General features: G+C 28.1%; 1 protein-coding gene across 4 annotated transcripts in view; it reads left to right on the forward strand.

The window, feature by feature from the left end:
- The window catches only part of LOC148238104 (uncharacterized), a 110,834-nt gene that overhangs the window by 31,986 nt on the left and 52,001 nt on the right, over positions 1 to 26,847 (forward strand). For 3 of the 4 annotated variants that reach the window (XM_088181195.1, XM_088181196.1, XM_088181200.1), the window contains exons 2-3: positions 10,797 to 10,866; positions 13,687 to 13,795. In XM_088181195.1, coding sequence (XP_088037321.1) covers positions 10,810 to 10,866; positions 13,687 to 13,795 — 166 coding nt within the window. In that variant the 5' untranslated portion in view covers positions 10,797 to 10,809. Of the gene's footprint in view, positions 1 to 10,796; positions 10,867 to 13,686; positions 13,796 to 16,856; positions 17,368 to 26,847 lie in introns of those variants that run through there. The other variant, XM_088181198.1, reaches the window with a different exon arrangement.

The raw sequence follows: 26,847 nt of genomic DNA on the forward strand, positions 1-26,847 counted from the left end.
AAAGCATTATGCTTGCCTACACTCTCTGGAAGTTGTCCGAACCGAAGTTTAACTAAAGTCGGCCAAAGTCGTCGACTTCCGAGTAGCGGCCACCCTGCCACAAATTTCACATGCCGTCCGGAGGGCAGCCGTGAATGACGTCCGCACGGCGGCTGCAGTCACGTACAGCTGGCATATTTGTGCCAAATAATCGCAATTTTTAAGTTGTCATATTATTAAAATTACGCTACTGATAATTATAAAAGTTTGTGTGGGCACTCACCAATACAATATCAGTGAAAACTTTTCGGTCGTAAATATTCAATTTACGCAAAATCTTTGTCGGCTTTTGCAAAATGCCATAAGGCGTAAAAATGATACTTCAGAATACAAACACCACATCTGTGACCATCCTAGAATTTGTAGCCATCGATTCTAAATAAGAAGTCGTTATGGTGTGACATTTATATAAGCCGATCTAGGAAAATACATAAGGATATTCGAAACGATTTTTTTTAACAAAATCAAGTACCACTAATTATTTTTTAATTATTTAATTTTATATGAAAAAAATATGAGAAAAATAGCGTTCGTCATGCGTGTTGACCATAGGACGCCTACGCGCATAATGAAATTGAAGCGAGTTACTCGTTTTATCTCAGTTTGCGAAAAACCATATCATTATCTCTTTCACTCTCGTCAGTTAACACACGAGAGAGCGAAAGGGGAAGTATCTCACCGCTCGCGCTCGAAAGAGCAGATCCGACTTCGGATCTTTTGACTTCGGTCCGTTTGCCGACAATGTTCGGAAGCGCTCGAAGCTGGCTAAGTCACTGAATTACTCATACTTTACCTCCCGTTCTCGGTAACCTCGGACAACTTCCGAGAGATTTTAGAGCGGGCAGAACCGAACTCGACCGAACTAACCCACTATATTCTCCATCCTTGGCCAGCCTTGGCCAACTTCCAGAGAGTGTAGTGCAGGCATTAAATATTTGATTAAAAGTTTATAGTGACTTCCAAAGTTTTGTCCAATTCTCGTCTGACAAATCGTCTCGTTTTATTTTTTTAGTGTTGCTGTCTATGGCTGTTTCAAAGAGGTCTCGATAAACATTTAAATACTTTTAAATGCACCCAGATATGTTATTAAATTATAACTTAAAACCGGATTGAAAAAAAATAGTTAAAAAAAAACATATTTTATAATGATACACAGTATATTAAATTACATATTTTATTATGTGATTGAAACAAGTTTAATTAGAATTTAAATAAACTGATATTAAACTTTTTCACGTAGCAGGAATTTTGACAAAGCAGGATTACACAAGTTTCGTTCAACCCCCAATTTTTTTTCACATGGTTTGAAAAGGGAGCTGATTTTTCGGATGAGATAAATAAATGTCATACTAAATATCTTTTTATAAAACAATGTTGCCATTTTCTAGTTATTCATGAGACATCCCTGTCATAAAAAAAATAGTATATGTGTACAAAAAATAGCAAACAACAAAAGGTCCAATCTATACTTTAAAAGAATGCAGATGTTGAGTTTTTATTTGTATAGTTTATTTTTCTTAATTTTAAACCCCATTATAAATATTATATTATTACGATAGATATATAAGATTTATTTATTTTATAAATTAAAATCTAAATTGAGTAATTTCCATTCTGGTTACAAAGCAACTAAAAAGCAAAAATCGATTTATCGATGTTTTGTGTATATCGTTTTACCTTTGTTTCACCGCTCATTAAGTCCATACCTTTGAATATATTACTGCTGGGAAGGATTAATATGCGCTTAGTCGGCGTCCAGGGTTGCATGTGGATTTGTCTCGGCCACAGCTGCGCATCTTTACAAAAAATGGTCCATGGGATGTGTACCATCGAGTGTGGGAAACTGATGCCCGAAATGTGCCAGCCACACGCTTCCGCCAGATGCGGTCTGCCACCATATAGCCACAGACATCCATAGCGGCACGACTTTATATTATTCACGGATTCATCACCAGGTGCAACAAGTGCAATATAATATGGTATAGGTCCAGAAATGTGACCAATCCGCTTATACGTCTCCGTTTCAACACTAATGCCATAAATATATTGCGAAAGTCGTGTTTTGAACTACGAATTTAAAATTTTATTTGCTTTAGAAATAGCGTTTTATTAAAATGTTGGACGTTCCAGATTACATGGAACATTCTCGGATTTAAGAGTGCTATCCTTTAATAATAAATGTCTGTAGAAGATCCCGGATTATGCGATACCTAATCCACTATAAAGTTAGTTAAAAGCAATTAATTTAGAAAAGGTACACATAAACATCTTGATAGCTTTATTCGAATAGTAGTATAAAAGTATTCCACCAAAAATTTTAACAATCGTTTAACAAAACACTAATTAATTCTTTTTGCGATATTATATTGCTTAGGTTGTTACTATCTACATGAATTATTTTAATATACATTTTATGGGACTGAAACTGTGACTGAAATAAAACTTTTGACCTTATGGTATTTAAAAGTTCATTACTTCGACTCTGATTCTTTTACCAATTATGTGTGGCAGATAAAAAATAAAACTAGAATCTTTTAAAACGATATAATATAATGTTTTATTAATAAATTAATAATAAATTTAAAAAATCATAGCTTTCTGGAAGTTAAATAAACAATTTTTAATAGTAATTGCTTTTTATAATTTGATAATCATTGTCATTATTTTTATTGCTATTTTAGGGCGTAGCCTTAGGGGGTGGTTGACCTCGCGGCTAATGAGACTCTTCGGTGAATCCTATTAGATTGTTTATTAAGTAATAATTACAATTTTGACTATGGACGATTGTAGCGTGACGTTTCTCGCGATGAAGGTGTGCAGGTGATGATGTCTCAGGACTCTAAGGCTGCGTGTGGCGAGTGTCAGGTGGGATCTTCGGGTCTGTCGGTGAGGGCGCGTGGCTGGTTCCTCCGGATGGCTGCTGGTAGGTCTTGGCTCTTTGGTCGTCTGCGTTGCTGGCTCTGATGTCTGGTGACGTCTCATGTCTCATGCCTCAGCCGTCTCTTGTGGTGTCGTGGACCGTCTGCCCTCTCCTCGTCGGAGTCCGGGCTTATATTCTTAGGGGGATGCACGCTAGCTGACCAATCGTGATTGTGCATCGATCTCCTAACCAATCGCTGCAGTGTCTTCTTAGAATTCGTGAAATCGGATGTGTATTTTGAAAGCGAGTTTTTTGCTTGGCTCCAGACTTTCGAATTCTTCGGAAAGAGTTTGCATTGTGGTAATTGATTGCGTCTGTACCGTTTTGTTACAAAAGGGATTCTCTTAACGACCCGTGTTGTGTGTGGTCAAAAGAAATCCCTCTTGTGCCATGATGCTTGTCTCATTGTTAATGAATGAACGTTTTTTGGTTACGGTCATTAACAATAAGACAATCACCTTTATAAATGTGCCTATATGTGTGGTCGCCACACTATCAATATCATATAGAGGGAGAATTTGTTGATTATATTAATAAAATATTATTTTAAAGGGTTAATAAAATTACATACTATGTATATAACTGAAGAAATAATAAATAAAAACATATGTACATAATATTTTTTAAATTTGCTTTATTGTAAATGATATCTTTAAAAAATAATATCGATAATTTTTTATTATTATTTTATAAAAAATATTATAAATACTTTTAAAAGCTTCTGAAGTTATATAAAAAATCCAAAAAATCAAAATAATATACAAAAAATACGTTAAATAAATTACCGAAATTCAATAACAGAAAAGTGTTAATATATAATAAATTATTAAAACATACAAATACAAAAAAGTAGTAAAATAAATCAAAGCAATAATTTAAAATAAATGCAATAAGAAATAATAATAAATAAAAAACAACAGAAATAATTATGAAAAATACATAAAATTAACTCACTCCCAGGTGTGTCCCACTAACAAATTAACAAATGTGTATAAGTTAACTCACTACTTTACGATATAAAAAAAATCCCTTGTGCATTAAAAAAAAATAATAATAAATCTTTTATTTGTATTCTGTTTGCGTATGTTATATTTTATATATGTGTTTTGATTATATTTGTTTAGTGACATTTGATTTTATAAAGTTTGATAACCACTGATCTAAATTCGTAAAACTGTGAGATAAACATTTTTAAATATAAATTATTTAGTACAAATTAAATGTTTTAAGTTTTCAAGTGCCTAAATAAATTACATCCATGATTGAAATCTGTGCTTTGGAAAGTTTATTAACTGTTCCGCAAATTTTATTATGTGTTATAACTAAATTTAAAGCTTGAGAAATAATTTTTATTAAATAAAAATAAGTTCAAATATATCATTTATTTTAAAATATTTGAACTTTTAGCTCTATTTTATTAATTATTAGTTAATTGTTTATTTTTATAATCTTTTATGTAACGTGCTATCGAATTCTCACAATTATTTTTGTGTATATATTATTTTTTTTTTTTTTACTTCTGACTTTTAAATTAAAGTTTAGGTTACATTAAATAAAATAGCATAATTTCTGGATTTTCTTTATTTATTTTCTATATTCTTTTAAAAAAATAAAATTTTTAGCTTTCTTTAAATTTTATTATTTTTTTCACTCATAATAGTTTCCGTCTAGTGCTTTTTGAAAATATTTAATATATTTTTACATATTTTATAAAATATATTATTTTATATAACGCAATAGGGTAGCTTTAAAATAAATAACTTTCTGCATTAATGAGGAGGGTGGTTAGCATTGACCATAGAAATCTTCAAAACGATAATGGTTCATCTGAATAAAATTATAAATTAGCAGAAACCCTAGATTTGCACAATAGCCACACATTGTTTGAATTATCGAATATTCACCTTTAACAAACTTTCACTATATAGGATGATTTTTGAAGTGGAGTCAATGCTACTGGCTCTCAGTGGCTCTCGCCTTTTATTCATTGAAGCTTTTTCGAAGGAACATTATTAAAGATCATCACTAATAATTACACAAAAACAAAGAATCTCAAACGGGAATCATCCATCACAAATCACTACCGGATTTTATTGACAAAAATCTTGTACCGGTAATTTTGTCAGTTTTTCATCTATCTAGCTGCAAAAAAACAGCACTAATTCTAAAAAAAATAATATAATATTTATGAAAAATATTTTTCTCGCGCGGAATCCAAATCTCTAAAGAATCGACTGAAGTTTTATTTAAATTTAATTTTGAAACACTACATCAATGTCGAAACAAATTACAAAAGAAAACACTGAGTGTAATAATATAAAACTTCGATGACAGTATGATATATGTATGTAAGTTTTTGTACTTTTTTTATAAAATATATATGTACATATAGTATACATAAAATAAAATAATACAATACAATTCATGGGTTAATTAAATCAAACAATCAAACATCTGTATTGCAATATTGTTTATAAACGATTTACTATAATGTAATATTAATATGTTGCATAATTCATTAAAAATAAGTACAACCATGTTCAATTTATTTTTACGTCACTTTACATGAAGTTTTAGTGTAAATTATGTAAAGGCGACGGAGATTAATAACGGCTTCGTACTTTCTGGCATTTCCGGCGCGCTTTTACATGAGCGTGTTATTTAAAAGCTTTCAGTTTTACGTTTTACGCGACTTTTTATATAAAATCTTTTACGATTCGTAACGAAAAATCTACATAAAAGCCTCAACCCAACTCCTTTCATTAAACTTTATTTTAATAAATTTAATATTTTGACACAATGTAGCAATACAAATAAAATATATAACGTAACATACTTTGTCAATGTTGAAAGTACACTTTCCAAAGTACATGCCGGTGGCAATAAAGAAACATCAATCAAGACGTCCTGACAATCAATCAGTCCTTCAAAGTTCGACGCCCACCACGCGATAACTAGAGATCGATAGAAATACATAGGTTGTTCAAAAAATTCCCGAACTAATACAATTACGCGTCATTGCAATGAAACGTATTTGGCATAGGCTAGTCGCAAAGGCATAGGTTACCATTTAGGATCATATATTGAACTAAACCATACCAATTTTTAAACTATATACATAAATATAAATATATTTAATTTCTTATTTATATGTAAATTATATAATCTTTTGAAATAAATAATCAGAATTTCGAATACTTTTTGATCAGCATGTGTATTTGTATTGTAGCTGAATAATTTATAAGCCATAAAAAGCAAAATAAAGTTCGGGAACTTTGTACACAATCCTCTTACATATATAGACATGGCACAATCTACGATCGAACCAGATAGTAACCTGATTACTAACCGACGGACGTTAGAAAATGAACATTAGCGAGATTAACTGACACCACTCGGAAGTTTATTTTGAGATATATGAGATTTCGTTGTTTCTTGCCGAAGAAAACTTTCAGTTCCGCTCGGGGAGCTTGAAGGTTCGACCCTTTGTGAACTTTGTGTCCGGTGTATGTCGTGTGCGGAACCGAAACTCTTTAAATCCTCTCCTCTCCGAATCCACACCTTGGCTGAAGTTCGCTAATTAGATCGCCTCATAAGGCCATTAATCTGATAAAATTGCTAGAGGGAACTTTTGTAAAGCGAAACGTTTCGCTATTTCACTTAGGGGTTGGCGTGACATGATATATTTAAGTGGCGAGATGCTCGACCCAAGATTGTATTGATCAATGTTTCTAAAAATATGTTAGACTTTATATCTTGTATGTGAATGTTGTAGGAAAAACAAGTTTAGGTCGAGTCTAATGCGAATCTGATTAGATGATTTTCCTTTTGGCTGAGTGATTTATTATGTTTTCATCTTATGATTTGTATGTTATATTATGGGAAAACTGTTAAGAGGACTGGTATTTTATTTATATTAATTTTCACAGATAGCGAAATCACATTATTGATGAGAATTAAATACACCATATTTTATTATACATATATGCACATCTAATTTCACTTAATTATATATTTGACTTTTGATAAAGTAAGGAATATATTTTATTGCACAATTTATTAATGCTTAACAATACATAAATATGGATCAGTGTGTATTTTTAATTTAGAACAGTCTTTTAGTGAATAATAAGATAAATTTTATTGAGAAAATAATAACAATATGCTTTTAACCTTCAAGCATTGATACAAAATATAATTCTAATTATTATGAAAACAAATATTTCATTGATTTATAAACGTTCTATTCGTTATCAATGGCTCCCCTGATACTGAATTTATGACGGCAATTTAGTCAAAGTCTAGTTTCTACTTAGTCACTTTAAGACGAACACAAGCGTCTGATTTTTCGGTATTTAAACTGCTCTCGTTCTTACTTAAAATAAATTTGCTGCGTAAAAATAATTTATATAATAATTAATAAATTTAATGGTATAATAAAATAAAAAATAAGAAAAGAAAATAAAAAAATCTTAGATGATGAATTAAGTATAATATATAATATAGCCACGGAAATATTATATAATTCTGTTTATTTTCAAAAACGTTTATAATTTATACGCTGTAAAAAAATAATTGTAATGACTAGTACTTTTAATTTAGTGTACCCAAAATAATATTAAAAAAAATCGCGCACACTCAAAATTCCAGTAAAAAAAGTATTATGTTTACTTATTAATAAAAATATTTTTTTTATGACGAATTTTGTACTTTGTAAATAAATTTTGATATATATTTATTAATCAGTGAAAGAATTAATAAGTAAATCTTTGTCACCACACGTTTCATTGAATACTTGAAAACATCGTTTTTAAACGTTATTTTGTCACGTTAGCATACTGTCGTGTGAACATTTTGTCCGTAAACAGTCTGTCGCGCGATCATTCTGGGCCGTTAAGCGTTTTGTTTTCAAAAATTTTGTCGTGACTATGGATGAATCCTAGTGGTTTGGTGAAAATCTAGTGTTTCTGTGCTCCGCTTGAAGTAAGTGTATGTGTCCCAAGTGCTTTCATACAATTTTATGTTTGATGCGAGCGACTTTGACAAATGGTGAACAGAAATATTTTAACAAATTTTAGCACATGAACCCCGCTCCCTAATTTTCGCAACTGCGTGCCTTTTATAAGTAAAACATTACATTTTTTATACTAAAATATTTTTAAAATAAAAAAGTTTCATATATGTGCTTTATATAATATTGCATTTGAAAGCGTTGCTTAAATGAAAGCATTTAATGTATAATTCCTGAAAATAAATATGCCAGAACCCTCAAAAGTATAAATCGACAAACTTTTACTATGTAAACAATGGACGTTTAGAATACATATTAATAATTGGCCAAAAATTGAGCTACATAGTCTACGAACATGAATTAATTTATATAAAAAACATAAGTATTTACTATAGAGAAAAGATTTATATTTTTTATATAAATTTAAAAATCGAAAATTGAAAAAAAAAATTAAAATTTTTTAAAATTTTTCTTTTTTTATTTATTATTGGGTAATTATGTGTTTTTTTTAAATTAAATATTTTTTGTGACGCAAATCAAATTTTCCTAATTAAGTCAATATGAAATAAATTGTTATGACATGACTCATGTACGAATTGCCACAATGTATAAATATATAGGGATGCAAAGAATACCCAGTTGCTTAAATTGGTTGCAATAATCCCGTTCACCATTCGTTAAAATCACTCGCAACAAACATATAAAAAGATTCGATAAGACTTGCACAGCTCTGCACGACTACTATGTTAATGACAGCACGTATTTTTTACTGACGCGTGACACCTGACCTATATTTAAATATTGCGGAACATGAAATAATATTTCTGGTTTGAGACAATCCTGGCGAATCGCAGATGAGGATGCAGACGGACCAATTGCATCGCTCCTTGGACATACTCACGAAATAAGTTTATTTAAAACTTCCAGATGGCGGATATAGCGATCGTTAACATGGAAGTAAAATAACAATAGTCCTTTTGCGCATCCTTTTTAAACAAATTTACTTATGGGTGATAACCCATAAGCCACAAGATCTCTCTGCAGTTTATAGGCCTATATTTCGAGACGAGTTGGTATTTTGTTATATTTCTTTGAAACAGTAGTAAGAATACCTTCTAAATTTATTGTGCAGGTAGTTAAAACCTCCACAGATAAATTCTCGTGTGTTCAAAGACCGTAGTAACTGGTTGAAGTTCTTGAAAAATATTCCGTTGGATGTGAATTCTGAATGGAAGTGAATGATGTGCGCTATGTATGTGCTTATATACGCTTAGTCGAGATTGGAAAGCTTCTTTTGCTTTGCTCATGTGATGAATTGTTTTATAAGAACATTCGCGTAACCTTTGAAATTTTAACAGTTAAAGAATAGGCAAAACACTGAAATTGTCATTCAGCATTTAACCTTCAATGCAATATTATAATTTTGTATTTGTAAAATCATTCAACGGCCGTTGTTAATTTAAGCTTATTGCGCTTTTAACGCGTATTTCCAATAAGTTATTCTCTTACGGTCAATGCGCACTTGCAACAAATTCTTTCTACTTGGCTGGGTGGTCTCCACAATATATGTTTATATGGTTTTTAGTTTGTCGAATTATAAAAATATACGTTTGAACTTATAATTTTAGTTATCTAGTATATTCTACTTGTAATGTAATGATAATGACATGTTTAGCTCAGCGATGCTTTCTTCTTGACTTATCGAAGATGATTACTGTTTGTCTTATTAATTATTATATATTATATTATCCTCTTGTAATGTGAGGGCTTTGCAATTTTACTTAGCTCACTGGTCAATTTTTAAAAGAGAGTTCGAGATCTTTTAATTAAAATTCTTAGCTTCTAAATTTATTATTTAATTTGAATAAAAATATGAACTAATTATTTATATGATAAAAATTGGGTTAAGATCGTTTTGATATTTTATTATTGACATGCTCTAACTGTACTTATTCAACAAAAGAGATTCCACAATAAGGTTGCGTATTTTACAGTAAGGTATTTATTGATACTCTGGAAATATATATGCTCTACAATTCAATAAGTAAATACTACGAATATTTGGAATTGATCACCCTTGAGCAATAGCAGTATCTGTTTATATACATACTTCACAAGTTTTGCCACTTTGAACCACCCATCTTCCAATCGGAACACACGCTCCATCGACTATGACGTTCCTTTCAAACATTTGAACAATTCAAATCGAAAATCAATCTCTAATTTATTCAATCCGATACGACTTATCGCACTTTCTTATCTGGGTTCGTGTGCCGAGCTTTACCAACGCTGCCACTCCACCCTGTGACCCCTCTCAGTTTCGTGACCCAAAACCAACTTAATTGATCCTTGTGGGTATACTTTACACTAATCATTGATCATAACTGAGAATAACCAAAAGTGGCAATCGCAAAAAAATGAATTTACATTCGCACATGGAATGTGATTTAGAGTTATAGTTAGTTTGAATCTATAAAGCTACATCGATTCACTTTGCCATAGTTCAATCTCTCACTCATTCTTGTACATAGCGTAATGGTCTGATGTAAACCCAAAACCCGGGTTTATGACCAGCAATGTGATTCCGTGCGTGACATGTGCGTGTGTGGTCGCCAGTAATACGAAACGCGACTCGGCTCATCCGATACAATATTATCTAAATATTATATAACAGGCGTAACGATAGAAAGTGTTTTATTGACGACCGACACGAAAGCTACTTCTGGATAATTATAATCTTGAATTTAATTTCCTGTAAAGTCACTCGACTTTAAAGTTAAAAATCAATCACGCGCAAATTACACTATATTTTATTTATTTTTATAGATGAAGGGGTAAAATGCAGACGAAAAATATTAACGTTGAGCAACTGACTGCCGCTGATGATTACTTGCAGGTAAATATCAAGCTATATTATTTAAAGCTAAGTTGCAAACCATTTATAGATTAAAATAAATATTTTTCGTTCAAAGATGTCTCTATCTTTTATAGATAGTTCGTATATCAAATGCTAAATTCATGTTATACTGAATTAGAAAAAGCGATTTAAAAGGTTTTAAACTTGCATAAGTTTTTGTATATATGGAATTAATTTAGTAATTAAATTAGCTAAATAATTTAATTAATTAAAATAAAATAAGCGTTACATTATTTTATTTCATTATAAATTGCTCTTTATTTATTTCAACAATACCTACTCTCTCTAGAGAAAATTTTATATTATTGAGTTCTAAGAACAAGCTATTTTCTGCTACAATTAATACTATTTTTATGATTAAAATGGCGGTTTTTTGATTATATAGTTATATACAACTAAGATTTTCTGCGTATATTTCTCTATTCTTTAAATTAAAAAATATTGTCCTTTATATTTAAAATACTCATTTTTAACCTGATATAAAATAAAAAAAGCTTAGTATTTTTCTATTTATATTACATAAGTATGTATTTAACTATACTATTTTCAACTTTCTAGTGAAATTATATTCACATGAAAGTTGTCATTAGTGTTAATATTAGAACGTATAGTGACTGTAATATTACAATCTAAATATAGTTATACCCTAAAATTGTTATACTTAAGACACAATAAAATACTATGTTAGTGTTACTTAAGACTTAATATAATATATAATAACATTTAAAGCTTGTAGTAATAACTTTTTTTATCTTTATAATAATTTTAATTGAGCATAATAAATTATGATGACCGGATTATTGCGCAAACGAAAATTGCACACATCGAAAATTCTGAACCAGGTGATTGCAAAATTTATTTTAATTTTAATTCCAATTACTTAATATTTTTCTCTATTTTTAAGTATAGGAAATGTTAATTACAATATAATAATAAAATATTTTTTTAAATAAAATCATATTTACATATGTTATATAATATATACATTATTTTTTTTATATACAATATATACGTATTATTTAATATATTATACATACAGAATTGCTTCACGCAATTTTCGTTTGCGCAATAATCATTGAACCATAAATTATATATAAACAAACATATAGGTTTGCTATCATATTTTAATACTAATATTATTTTAATTGGGAGAGGTTATATTATATATGTTTAAAAAAAATTCTAATACAAAATGAAATATTGTATATTACCCTAAAATAAAGATCTTATATTATAATATATAATTAAAAGAAATTAAGTACATATATATTTCACTATTTTTTTTATTAAAACATATTGTTATTTATTTTTAACTATATAAATAATATTTTTTTATTATATAAAAAATATTGGCTTAGTATTTTTACATTTATATTAAATTTAAGTATAATATTTTAGTAAAATTATATTCACATGAAAGTTGTTAATAGTTTTAGTTTTTAAACATATAAAATTCTGACTACTATTACAATCTAAAAATAGTTTATGGTTATAAATCTATTTATTTTTGATTAGGATATCAGAATATCATATATAGTATAAATATATTAGTATATTATTTGTATATAAAACCACATTAAATATTTATATGTATACCCGAATAAACTACTAATAAAACCACATTAAATATTTTTATGTATACCCGAAAATCAATACTTTTAAGAGCAAAAAAATATTATTTTAAATTAAACAACAAACATAAATAATACAATATATTTGTTTTCTTTTGTTTTTTTCACAAAAATGGAACAGAAATAAAAATGAAACACATAATTTAAATCATCGATTCATCCATGGGTAAGTCTTTGAAAAACCTAATCAAAAGTTATCGATTGAAAATTTTACTCTTAAAATTGTAATCTGCAATATTTTACGAGCAACGATGTATTACACTTAAACAAATAACGTAAGTTAAAGATTTTTATAACTGTTTTTTGCTATCTTGTTGTTTTTGTTTAGTTATTTAATTGATATATTCATTTTTATTATTAATCAAAATATTATTTTTATTGGTAAAAAATTCCGTATTTTGCAAATATTTAATTAGTGTCATCAATGTTTGCTTTCTTAAATTATTTAATTTATTTTTAATTGCTTGCTCTTTTAACAAAAAAATATAATGTAACGTCTTCTCTAATAAGGTACTCTACAGTAATTTTTATTTTCTGTAAAGTCATCAGTACCACTTCAGGATTAATTAAATAGTTTTCGTTTTACAGATTACTAAAATATATTACACATTGTGCATTTTTAACTTGTTGCTTATTTCGTAAAAAACGTTTTAGGATGGCCTTTATTGTGTTCCATCTGGTTTTCACGTCTAAAATGGGGTTTAATTTTATATTCAACTTAAAATACATACTTTTGTATAATGTTATTTTTTAAGGGATATTATTAAAAAATCTTTACAATTTTTTAAATTTCGTTTATAGCTAGTTATTGGTACAAATTTTATTTTATTTATTAAGAAATGTTGAGATATAAAAATTCTCGTTTTGGCATTTTTCTCTAAAGATTCTTGAAAAATAATTCTCGAGTTCTATAGATAGAAATAAATTAGTGAATATATAAAATAATTTATTACTACATTAAACTAACATAAAAAATTACAATGTTATTTATAATTATAAAATTTTAATATTATATTATTAAAAATGAACTCAAATTACATTTTTTTGTGAGAGCTCAATACCTTAAATTATAAATTCTCCGACCCCTGCAACCCCTTAATTACGTATATATCATGCTTATATTAGAAAGGAACCTCAATAGCATACTACAAACATTTTTTTTTTTCAGAAAATGGACCAACTCGCATTTTTTGGATGCGCTCCGCCTCTGCCTCCAAGAACTGGCCCCATAGTCTTCAGTCCGATTTCGCCTGAAAACGTCACAAATTCGTTCTACGGTAAGTTTTTATGACGACCGTAAAATTGGCGCGCCACATTTTTTTATAACACACATATACACGCATACACTCACGCTTGTGTGTAATAATAACATAAATAAACCGGTTTTGCTGTGCGAGTGAGAAAGGTCTTTAATGGCGCTCGATAAACTGTGCCTATTTCGTTTTTCGAAACAAATAAAAATAACGAATATGTATGTTAGCCTTTTCGCAGAACGTTTCAAAGTTTCTGCGAAACGATCTTCGGGTAATTTTGATTTCTGGATAAGAGATAGGAGGTCGAAAGGGAAAAATTGGTTTAAAAGCGCGCGCATGAAATAGCAATAGTCATACGCGCGTTATTATGAAGGCGTTTTTTAATGAGAGTAAGCTCTTAACCCGTTCGCAGCTCAATTTATTATTATTTTATTAGCTATATATTTAACTAATTATTTAAATAATTTTTGATGTATAACACATCTAATTATAATTTAAATTCTCAACTCATAATATCAATAACTAATTTTAAAGTCAGAAAATAAATTATTCCACAAAAGATATTTAAGAAAAAAGCAACGCAGGATACACTGCATGATCAGTAAATAACGATCGATTTTTATTTTATATATTTATCACAATATGCTTAAGCATTACTAGGAAAATCTTAGTAAACAAATCTGTAAATTAGAGCTTTTTTATACAATAATCACTTATTCTGATCTCCTAGACACGATAGAAATTTTAAAATGTTTATATGGGATTCGAACCCTATTTTGTATGTATTAATCTACGACTTATATCCTTTGTCTATAATGCTGGTATATATATTAATTAATCCTTTAAAGTGTGTTGTATGTTTTTTCATTCTTTTAGTTAGCGTTTCCACGTTAAAAATATAATAAATACCATTGATGAATTAAACGCGAAAAAATTTAAAATGATATATTACATTTTTATTTATAATTACTCAAATCTAAATACTTTCTGGTCCTCGATTCCATTATACAGGTTTAAGTAATCTAAGGTTAATTAGCAGTTTAAATAGAAAATATAAAGCATTTCCAAAGAACGTTATGTTAATGCCATTATTTTTATGCAGATATGTTAAATTTTCTTTGTTTTTTTGTTATTATCGTAATAGTTTTTTAGATTAATTTAAACCAAATGTAAATCATATGATTTTTAAGGCATTGCTTTTACGACTATCGAATTGCTATTTAATAAATTCATTTACATAAACTACAGCATTTAAATTTGTAGGAATAACAATAAATCACAAATAATTCTGTTGAATAATTTATTATTAGCAAATTTTTAACAGAAACTTTTTCTCAAAAAAACATAATATAAATTATGGTTTAAATTAATATTTATATTGATCTTAAATCAAATATTTTTTATCTAATTATTTTATTAAGAAGCACCTTAAATTTTTTAATACATAAAATAGAATGAATAGATTTTTTAAAGCAAGCGAATAAGAGCGACCTTTTCATATTTATGAAATAAGTAATATTTTTTATATGAATCGCTTTACATGAATCGCTTTACTTTTACTTTAAAAAGTAAAATTTGATCACATACTAAGTCATTATTTTATATATCAAAAACAAAAAATATCTTCTAAAACAATTAGTTTTCAAAGTTTCAATTATTAAAACGCAGTTGAAAATGTCTTATGTAAATATTTATTTATTTTAAATAAAATATACAAATAGTGTCAAGTAAATTCTTTTAAAATAAAATTTATATTAAATCTTAAAATGTTAATCTATAAATTAAAATTCATTCAATTTATAAAGCAATGCTCACTTTTAAGACTAAAACTTTTAAATAGAATCGCTTTACATTAACATGTTTTTAACAAGGAATTTTTTATCCCATTGTGGAAGATCCAACCAGCTGCATCGTTAACTTTGAGGTCATTCAAACAACCATTGAAAATGAATTAAGGCTAAAAAATTGCGTAATAATTCGAAGATTTCATTGTACTAGCGCATCTGTTCCATTAACCACGCATAAGCACCAAAAAACATCGCTTTTGTACGTAAAAGATGCGCGATAGACAATGCGTCGATCTTGCGTAAAAAACGCAATTATCATACACTTCTTGTATTAACAATATTCGAAAGCTTTACCTTGTAGTTTCACTTGAATGCTTAAACATATTTCGTTGATTGGATCATAAAGCGATGCAATTGACCCAGCAACATCCGCATCTGTGATTTGACAGGAACGTCTCGAATCATTCATATAAAAGATGGGACACTATTTTGGTTGCACATGTTGCACATGGTGTATTATTAGAGAAGTTAATTTTGATAAATAATAATAATATTAAAAATTGTTTCGTATCTATTTTATTCATAAAATGTGCTAAAACTATAACGTTTTTTTTTAATTTTTCACTCTTTTCGTTTTTGATTAAACTTGCTTGTCTTTTATGCTCGTGTCAATTGTCAATCATATTGGACGCGTATGATAACGAATTTTGTTTAAATATCACTTTTTATTTTGCATTACAAATTAAATAAGTGTAGTGAAGTCGTGAAACTCTAAATGAAAAGATCATAAGTGAGGGCAAACAACTTGCACCACGATAACGCACCAGCTCACAGCTCACTACTTATTAGTGTATTTTGGCCAAATATGGCAGCGTCGTGATGTCAAAGCCATCGTATTCACAAAATATGACCCCTGTGACTTTTCCTGTTCCTATTTGTTTTTTTTTTCAAAATCGTCAAGTGAGGATTAGACGCAACAAATAGCTACACATGGATTTAAATTATTTTAGATACATATGTATGATTTATTTTATAACTTAATGCTTACACAGACAAATACTTTAATATATATATAGATATTAAACATAGCACATTTTTTTATTTATATTATTTTAATCGCGAAATTAGTTAATCCGCGCGCCGAAGGGTAAAAACAGAGCCCACGCGCTAGTCGCTTAGTTCCCAAGCACAAATTTCGACCGATCGCTACACGCGATTCGCTATCGATCTCGAGGTTGAACTTTATAACCCAACCCGAGTCGGCTTCTTTACCTGTCTTGCAGGTGCTATTAGCCTCCAAGACGGAACAGACGGCGGATTGGTCTTCGGCCGGCTGCATATCATACCTGTTTCGAACCTCACACGAGCGACCGTTACGCGAATATAACCTCAAAGAGCACCTGAAACTTTATATTATTACAAAACCTAATAAAAAAATTAACCATCTTAACAAAGATTGGTATTGGACCTTCAAATTTGCGCGATTTGATGGGATTGTGCCTTAAAACAAGTGATACAAAACAGTGACAGTTATAAAAATCAGTGTATTAAATATGCGCAATAATTATAAAATAGTTTAAATGTCGTATAATAATAATGCGATGCTAAAATAGCATAGTTATTGACTCACCGAATCGAAAGATCTACCCTGCGAAAGTAAAAGTTCGAAAGTTTCAGTTATAAAACCAGTTTTGTAAAATTTCTTTAATTTGCGCTGTATTGTTATTGCATTAAAGATATAAAAAAGTGTTTTGTTGAAACTGGAGGAACAAATTGAGACGAATACCAAAGTGCAAGAACAGCATTGGGGTATGTACTTATATATCTATACTATTGAATATTTTATATATTTTTGTAACATTCAATAAAATAGTCCTTACAACTATTATATTTTAAAGAATAGATAATCATAACCTTGAAATAAAACAGCTATCAATGCTTTAAATATATTTCTAACTACAATCTATGAATTTTGATCTAGAAAATTTATAAAAGCTATGAACTATTTGTTAGTATGATATAATACTGATTCTTATGTACTGTTTGTTGATTCATTGAATTAAAAATCGTTTAAAAGCTACAATTATAACTTTTTAAATAAATAAAAAATATCCTTAATATTTAATATATGTACGTATGTTATAGTGGTTAATGTCTAAGGTGTGTTCTCTATTGCCCATTTTCATGCAAAAATAGCAAAAATATTTCTAAAAAGAATGTGTGTTTAACTATTTTATTTCTATTCTTATTTTTAAATATTGTGTCATACATTTTTTCAATAGACGTTTCAATAGAATCTTCGTGCAATTTTCTCGCCGAAATTCCCAAACCCATCATTGCTCAAATTTCTATTATAAAAAAAGACTAAATGCGTGTGTCCGATTATTAACAGTTTCGTCGGTAGCTTTTAAAGTTAAATAATTTTCTCCTCGATTTGTATACCGTAATATTATTTCCCATTGTATAGGATAATAAGAATAAAAGCCATTATGTTCGAGTAAGAACGTGCCCGCGCGATTGTACACTTGTTTAGCCATGCGCTTTGACAGATCATGGCGACAGTTGTCGTTAACCATAAAGCTTTGTGGGCTTTGAGTTAATTTTCTTAAAGTGTGCTGAATAGATATTGTATAATAAAAGTTTTGTTTAAGTAAAACTATTTTTATAAACATTGTTTAATATTTAAATATTATGTATTTAACATAGAAATCAATGAGAAGTGCCATTGAAATTAAAAACATCAATTTTTCTATACGATTCCATAAAAAAACAGATTAGAGATCAACGCTTGGTTAGAACACAAACCCGCTAATAATTGAACGATTTAAAATAAAAATCGAAGCAAGTGTTATTGAAATATTAAACATTATTTTTTTTCTATACGAATTTATAAAGTAGCAGATTAGATCACAAACCCGTTTTAAAGTAAACGATTCAATACAAAATTCAATAGAGTGACATTGAAATAATAAACATTTTTTTCCATGCGTTTCTATAAAATAGCAGATTAGAGATCAACGCTAAGGTAGCACACAAACCCGATTATGTATTGAAATATTTTAACTACTCTATATAATATAATAGCAGCATATTTGTATTAATTTATATTTTTAATTACTAATAAACATTCCTTAAGTAACAGTTAATTTGTAATCAATCGAAGACATCATGTGTGGTATCTTGTATGCACTAAATTATCTGAAATTCCATCAATACATTGATAGATCACGCTTCCTGTTATATTTTACTTTATAGCGACAGCAGAAAAAGTCTGACATATCGCTATATAAAATCCGATCGGTTAAATTTAGCATAAATTAAATCCAATGCTGTTTTTTTCCCTTCCTCCAACAAACTCGTTTCGTCAAACATTTTTTTTATTTCTTAGTCATCTAATGTCGTGTCTAGTCGCGTGATTTTGATAAATGGATTTTTTCTATGTCGTGTTGTCATCCTCGTGTGATGATAATGCACGTCGTGACATAGTGTGACCCTATTCGGTCACTTTCGAATTAATTGTCATCTCACTCGTATGTATTGTAGATCACATGTATGTATGATCACATTCGCTAAATCTTATGAACATTAAAAAATATAATTAACAAATCGTGACTTGATAACGACAATGAGTGAAAGTAAATATTGCTAAAATAATTTATAATCACCTTTATGTAATTAGATTAATAGCTTTTTATAAGTATCGTTTATTTTTTATCGCGTAAAATTATCTCATTGAGGTATTTAAAATTTTTGTTAAGTATAAGCCGGAAATTTACACAGTAAGAGTTTTAATTATCCAATATAAATTTAATATAAATACATAGTGTATTTAATTAATGTATGTATGTACAAAAAAATATCATTTAACTGTATTTTTAATATTTTTATTGAATAAACATTAAATGTAGATATAAAAATCTCTTCATCAAAATTAAATCGTTTTTTAATAATCTGTAAAGTTATGGCATATCACTCCTACATAAAAATATTGTTAGATAATACCAATAAAATTTAGTCTTTTTAGTTTAAAAAATTGTCTAATTGCTTTTTTCTACCATTGAATAGAATACATTACGAAATGCTTCAACTGTAATTTAAAAATTTAATATAATTTTCTTCCAATAAATTAAAAAGTGCGTTTACAATATGATTCATAAAATAACATTAATTTTATCTTTTCAGTCATTTTTAACATAAAAGTTTATATTAAAAATGCAAATATCTCAATGCTAAGCTTATGTTGCTTTAAAAGATTTAATGTTATAAAATGCTATTTAAATAATAAAATATTGTAGTAGTATGAAAGAGTTTTTTATTAAAAGTAAAGACATTTTTTAGTAATCTTAGCTTACAAAAAAATAATTTAATGGTATGTGTTTAAAAGTAGATCAATGTGTTTTTGTTGGATTTTATAGTTATAGTTGTAGTATGCCTATTTAATAATACTATTTCCCTTGTATAAAAATATGTTTTTTAAAGCTATATATAAAACATATAAGTTAATATCACCTCTATTTTATTACAGAAACTATTAAATCTAATTTCTCAAATACTATTTGAGTTTGCGATACAACAGTATTTTATTAAAATATAAACTATTAACTAAAAAAATATGGTTTTGTATGACACTATTGTAATGAGTGTAGTAATATATAATTTTGTATAAAAAAAATAGTGTTTTTTTAAAATATGTAATTAGACGCAATAGCAATTGATTTTAATTTATTATGCAAATATTTTTCGCATAATTTTTATAAAACAATGTACAATAAATTAAATAATTAATTAATTAATCATTGTCAAAATTAGTTATAACGTTTCAAATCAAATTTTGAAAGACGTCAATACAAAACAGAATCAATTCGCTCGATTGACCCAATTCGCACGATATACCTTAAAAATTGAAATCGTGTACTTTTTACACACCGAATATATCATGATTTTCATATAAACAACGCTAAAAAATCGTGTAACGAAACAAATCGTTTTCTCGTACCATTGTCTTAACCGAACCAAATTTCACACAATAATTGTTTTGGGCTAATGCATACAATTAACGAACTAAGTTTCTTTACCGAGTCCATCTTGAAAGCCTATCTAAAGGTCGAATCTTGCATTATCGTATAGCGAAGCAAGTCTTACATCTTCAATGAAGGTAGAGTACTTTTTCGTGTGTTCGAACAGAATGACTTGCAGGAAGTGCGGTTGGTTGAACTCGACTTCTTCAAACTGCTGAATACTCCACAAAGACGGCTAAGTACTGCGGGTAGGGTCGTTATTCACATGGTTGTATAAATTTAATGCATTGTGCACACACACACACCTATGTGTCGGTCTCGCATGAGTCAGGTTGTTAACTCTAACGATGTCACAAAGGACGAAATCGTGTGCGCGAACCTTGAAGAGAAATTACTCATATTATTTTTATATAATTATCTATGTGTATGCTTTCCCACATAATTTAATAGAGGTAAAAAAATTAGCGGTATTTAGGCTCTAAATTGCGGTTTGAGTGCTCGGTTAATAAATATTTATTAATAATTATGTCGCCCGAGGTTATGTGAAGTCTCAAATTTACTCTGATCGCCGTTCGAGAATTATAAACAATTTCTACCGAGGCGTTTATGAAATTCACGTGTGCTTTATGATTATGAGAGTTCTAACGAGCGGCATGAATCGACAACATTTGATTGAATTCTCTGTTATTCAGTTTACTTTAAAATAGTTGAAAAATATAATTCATGATTATGTATTAAGATATTACTTGTGAGTTTGCGAGAAATATATTTTTTTGCGAATTAAAAGATATTATAAATATTTTCAATTAATATATTTATATTTCATCTCAAAACTGACAAATCACTATAATGTTTATAATCTTCAAAGGAGCTTATTATATAAAAGTATAAAATCAATATCTTAAGTGACATTTTTAAGTAAATAAATTGTTGAGATGGCAATGAATATCTGTTTTAACAATATAACTTTACCATATTTAATATTGCTAGGAAAAAAAATTAAACTCAATTAATTATATGAGGTAGTTGCTCGGTTAAGTTAGGTCACAATAATTTTTTTAGATATTTTTTGCTATTTCAAATGTTTGATTAGTTTCTCAAATAGAACACAATAAATCTTATTGTTTTGTTTTTTCTGGACATTTAAAAGATTCTTTATCTTCTTTACGGGCTCTTATTGAACATAATTAGTTCATCAGATATTTACTTCAAAACTATCTGTATTATCAATAATAATTAATCTTTGGGCATTCTGTGATATAGATTTAAATCAATTCATTGGCCTACGTATCAGTCGTCTTTGCTAATTTTACTTTTATGTAATTTATTTTATCTTGGGAACAACAATTTTATATTTTTAATTTTAGACTTCATTGTCAAACGTTATTTTAATATTACATTTAGTCCATTCCATTCGTCCAGCTTATTTTTATTAATAACTGGTTCTTACATTAAAATTAAAAATGTCTTCTCAGAATATATTCCAATACTTTATATTATATATATGTATATACATACTTGCTCAAGGAATAAATTTTTTTGATGCAGAAAGAAAAAAAAATTGCTATTTAATTTATAGTCATTTTATACTTATATATAATTAAAAAATAGGTAAGGTACTATTGGAAAGTGTTTTTATAAGTTTAAATTGAACTTTCGCGAGTCACACTTGACTAAGAACATTATTTAAAAGTATCTTTTTATTTGCAAATAAAGAGATACTTTTTCTTGTTCATTGTAAAAGTGGTTTTAATCTAAACAAAACTTTTTAAACTGACTTTTTTCAAAAGCTTTTAGAATAATTGGTTTCATATGACATATATATCGAATGTAAGCTGATATAATAGTTTATAATTAATAATATATATATATCAATGATTTATTGTCTTAAAATTCAGTCTAATGTCTCAATACTTGGTAGTTGTTGATTGTGCTTACCCTCGTTATAACACATTAGGCTAACGCATATCAGGTTGTAATAGAAAATATTACTGGCTTTCTAGCTGGCTATGCTAATCAACCATTTTAATATATTTTAATACCCCTGGTTATAAGCGAACATATGAGTGAAAATGACAAGTGTGAAATTTAATCGTATAACTGACACTTCAATGAGTAATAGCATTAGTTTACAAATTTAAAAAATCTGATACATGAATCAAAATATATTTTTGATTGTATGTATATACAGAAGTGTTCCAAAAAGGTTGTAATAAACTCATTAAGTCACGTGGTTGTATATTAATTTATGGAGTTTGAATGTTTCCGTGGTGTCACTGGTTGTTATTTCGATTGTTTTTATTATTTTTTCCAATAAATTTTAATCAGGCTAGATTCATTCTCAGACATATACAAATATTAATGAGATCCTTGTTAATAGAATTCCCCAATACATTTAATACAATTCTGTATAATATTTTGCAAATTAATTTTGTAAAATAAATATTAAAAATTATAGAAAAATGTCTACGTCTCCTGCTCGAATAAACGCCACACCCGATCACGAATTCCTAAAACCATAAGAGAAAGACCTAGCTGCAATTATTAGCCGGTTAAGTCCGAGATAATGGGCGCTCGTGATGTGCCGAAAAGTTTATTATGCGCGCACCCTATATACTCTCGCCAAACGAACCTATAGCGTGTTCGACAGATAAACAAATAAATAAACATCAAAAAGCTAAGACCGGAACATACTTTCGACGTGCACGCGTAATCGCGAACGCCTCGTAACAATGGGAAGCGTTTTCTTCCATAGTTTCCGCATTCATCGCCAGGAGCGCTGGTGTAGATCGGAAACTGTCAAACTTTTAATATGATAAGATCTATTATTTGTTATTAATGTGTATATTAATCTTGATTGTTCCGTTATGAATGTGAGCGACAGGTAAAGCGTGTTGGATTAAATCTAATAAGATCAGGTTTATTGGTGATTTGAGTTATATAACGATTGAATTATATCATAAATAAAAATAAACAGGGCGTTCCAAGCCTTCCAAAATACATAGAAATTGTTCATATTTACTCAGCAGCTTTTCTTCATAATGATTTTTTATATTTAACCAGTGTATCATTTATACCAAGGGTTTGCAAAAAAAATGTAAAGGGCCGGATTGTAAATATTGTATGTTTGACGGGCCAGAAATCAAAATTTTAGGGAGCTTAAATTTTTTTATATATTATTTGTTCAAATATATTATAAATTTTCTAATTTTTATTTGCTCTTTTGCAATAACATTTCATTAAACTGGGGCTAAAAAAACCGTGCTAACACCATTAAAACTAAATTTTATTTAGTTTAAAATTTCCATTTTTAATTCAATGTAGTGCAAACCCATTTAGTAAATTTTTTTTTTTAAATAATAACTTAATAGTAACAATTTTATTTAACCCTTTAATATATTGTACAAAATATTCACCATTTCGTAAAGTACACTTGTTTTAATTTGACATAGTGCGCCTTGAAAAAAAAAAGATTTAGCATGTGCTTTGAAAGTCAGAAAAGTTTGCTAGCCACTAAGTGAAGTTAATGCTTTTTTTAAATCATTTGCTTTGTTAATAAATTGGCTATTGATATTACTCACAATGTTCTCAAAATTAGTAATTTATTATTATAAACCCGCAACTAAATTTAAAGTATTTTTAATGGATCAGTCAGGCATAAAATTCCTGTTTTTTTCATAGTTAAAAATATTCATTCCAAGTTAACTTAAAATATTGATTTTATACATGACCTAATTATTTTTATAACATGATTAGTAAATTTAAAAGAATTAATACAATAAGGATTAGATCATGCGTGCACCAATTAAAATAAAATAAAATAGTTCGACCTTTACCTAATATTTAAAGTAACAATGGCAATTATTGCATAAAAAATACTATTTTAAATGCCTCGTTATACAATTAGCAATTATCTACAGCAAAACATAATGCAAGGTCTACTTTTTATCGTAAAACTTCGGTAAAACTGCATAATTGCCGACTAATCGGCCACATTTTACAGATCACGCGCGTTTATCCCATTTTTTTCACCTCAAAAAAATTTATAAAAAGTAAAAGTTAAATACACGTTGTCGAAATAATATAATCCACTTCGTGATTATCGTATATGGGTCACGATTAAGCAAAAGTGTTAAAATTCCACACGTCCTTTGGTCGTGATGGAACTTAGATCGTGATCACAACGGCGATGACCGGTCAGCGCCTAATTGCCCAGTTTGTCTGGTTAAGTGCGATGATTTGTTAATTGATCGATAAAAAATCTAGTTTATTTTTAGAGCAGTTGACATAAGAAGATTGCGATAAGCGTTTCGGAATGCGATATGGAAAAACCAGTCGTGGTTTTAATTCAAAGTCTAACGACACTCATCCGACTGGTCTTCCGATGCTCCGTCAGGTCGCTGCTAAGGACGGTTGACATCTTCGCCAATTATAATGATTGAAAGGCGGTCATAAAAGTCTTGGTAATGTCTTGAAAGAAAATATTCTGCTTGATTACGTTTGCATTATCGATTCTAGTCATAAAAAACAACCCTTTTCTGCATAGTACTACGTATATCTACGGGTAATTGGTCGATCGTGGAATAGAAATCAAATTAAGTTATTTTTAAAGTGTTTTAACCTTTGTAGGATCGTATGATTAGAATGTTAGTTGAAATTTAGGATAGCTATAACTGAGCTTGAAGAAAAAAATCACCTTAATTGTAAAGAAATGTAAGTAAGGATTGAAATATTATATATTACAAATATTAGCTTTATTTATTATTCCTTATAAAAACATCAAAGAAAAAGCTTTATAAAAAAATCTTTATTTTTATAATTAATACAATAACTAATCTTTAATAAAAAAACATATTTAAAAAAACTAATTATATAACTACAGCTGAATGATTATTTTTTATTGTATGTTCAAAGATATTTTTTTTATTTTTTATTAAATCATATACATATATTATACATATAACCTTTTTTCTCCTTTTCCCTTGCAACTAGGCACTATGGAAGGAAAAAATAACATGTAGAAAGTTTTCCACTGGAGACATCCTATGTTTTATTAGGTTAAATTCTAGTGTTATCCCTATCTTATTATATTACCTTATTACAGGTTAGTTGGTAGTATTTTTTTTAATTATAATGATATTGTTTATGGTAATTAAATATATTTGTTAATTTTAACAAATTTACTATTTTATTGTCTATGTTTAATTACAACAATATATTTAAGAACATTACTTAACATTTCGCAACTGTCAAATTGGGTTTCATATATTTTTCAGAGTATCATATAATTTCACTAGTACTTATCAATATTGAATTATATTTTCGCTAGTCAAAAATATATCTATATTCAGATATAATTTCACTAAAACAATTTTATCCAACTATATTTATACAAGTGAAAATTTAACTTTACTGAAAAATGCACATTTACTATAACATATATACAACAATGAAATGCACAGAAGCATTCGTATAATTTGTTCTACCAAAATTAACTTCACAAAAAACATTTAAAGATGTCCAGTAGTTTTATAAATCCAGATGTTTAGCACTTATTAGAATACCAGAAGTTTAGAATCTCTTTTTCTTAAATAATTTATTATTCAATGATTTTTTTTCTTTCGGCGTAGTTTTTACTTTTCTAAAATTTGAATATACTATTCGTATAGGTTTGCATAAGTTTTTAATAAATCACTTCCTAAATAAAAATCGTAACAACAGTTATTCTGCTAATATTTTTTTTAGCATCTTGAAAAAAATACTAAAATCTGATTTTTGTAATGGTATCAATGTTTGTATATATTTGTATGCTCTTTAAAAATAAAAATAAATATTATTCAACTTTTTTGGTAACATGTTAATACAAAGGCATTTTAAAAATTTTCTAATAAATATTTTAATATAAAAATTATTTAATAAGCTAACGTTTCATTAAATTAACCAGCGTTTTGTCCTAAATACCTTATTACCAAAATATTTTTTCACTTTTCAAAAATCATGTAGGCTTAATTTTTTCTGGAGTTTCAATAAAAACTTTTCTAATATCATAATTTTAAATTTTTTATTGCTTTTTAATCATAAATATTATTATCATCAATGCTAGCTATGTATGTTATTGATTTTTTTATTTTGTAAAGTAGAGTATTATTTTTATTAAAATTTTGTGATTGATGCACAGAATATAATGTATGGTCTATCGCGCATCCTTTCCAAACAAAGAGTACTTTTTCAGTTGAATTTATGAGTGATTAACGTCTTAAATTTGTACAAT

This window comes from Plectrocnemia conspersa, unplaced genomic scaffold (genome assembly GCF_051122295.1).
Source record: "Plectrocnemia conspersa isolate PC_06_02 unplaced genomic scaffold, ASM5112229v1 ptg000002l, whole genome shotgun sequence".
In the NCBI taxonomy this organism is placed as follows: Eukaryota; Metazoa; Arthropoda; class Insecta; order Trichoptera; family Polycentropodidae; genus Plectrocnemia; species Plectrocnemia conspersa.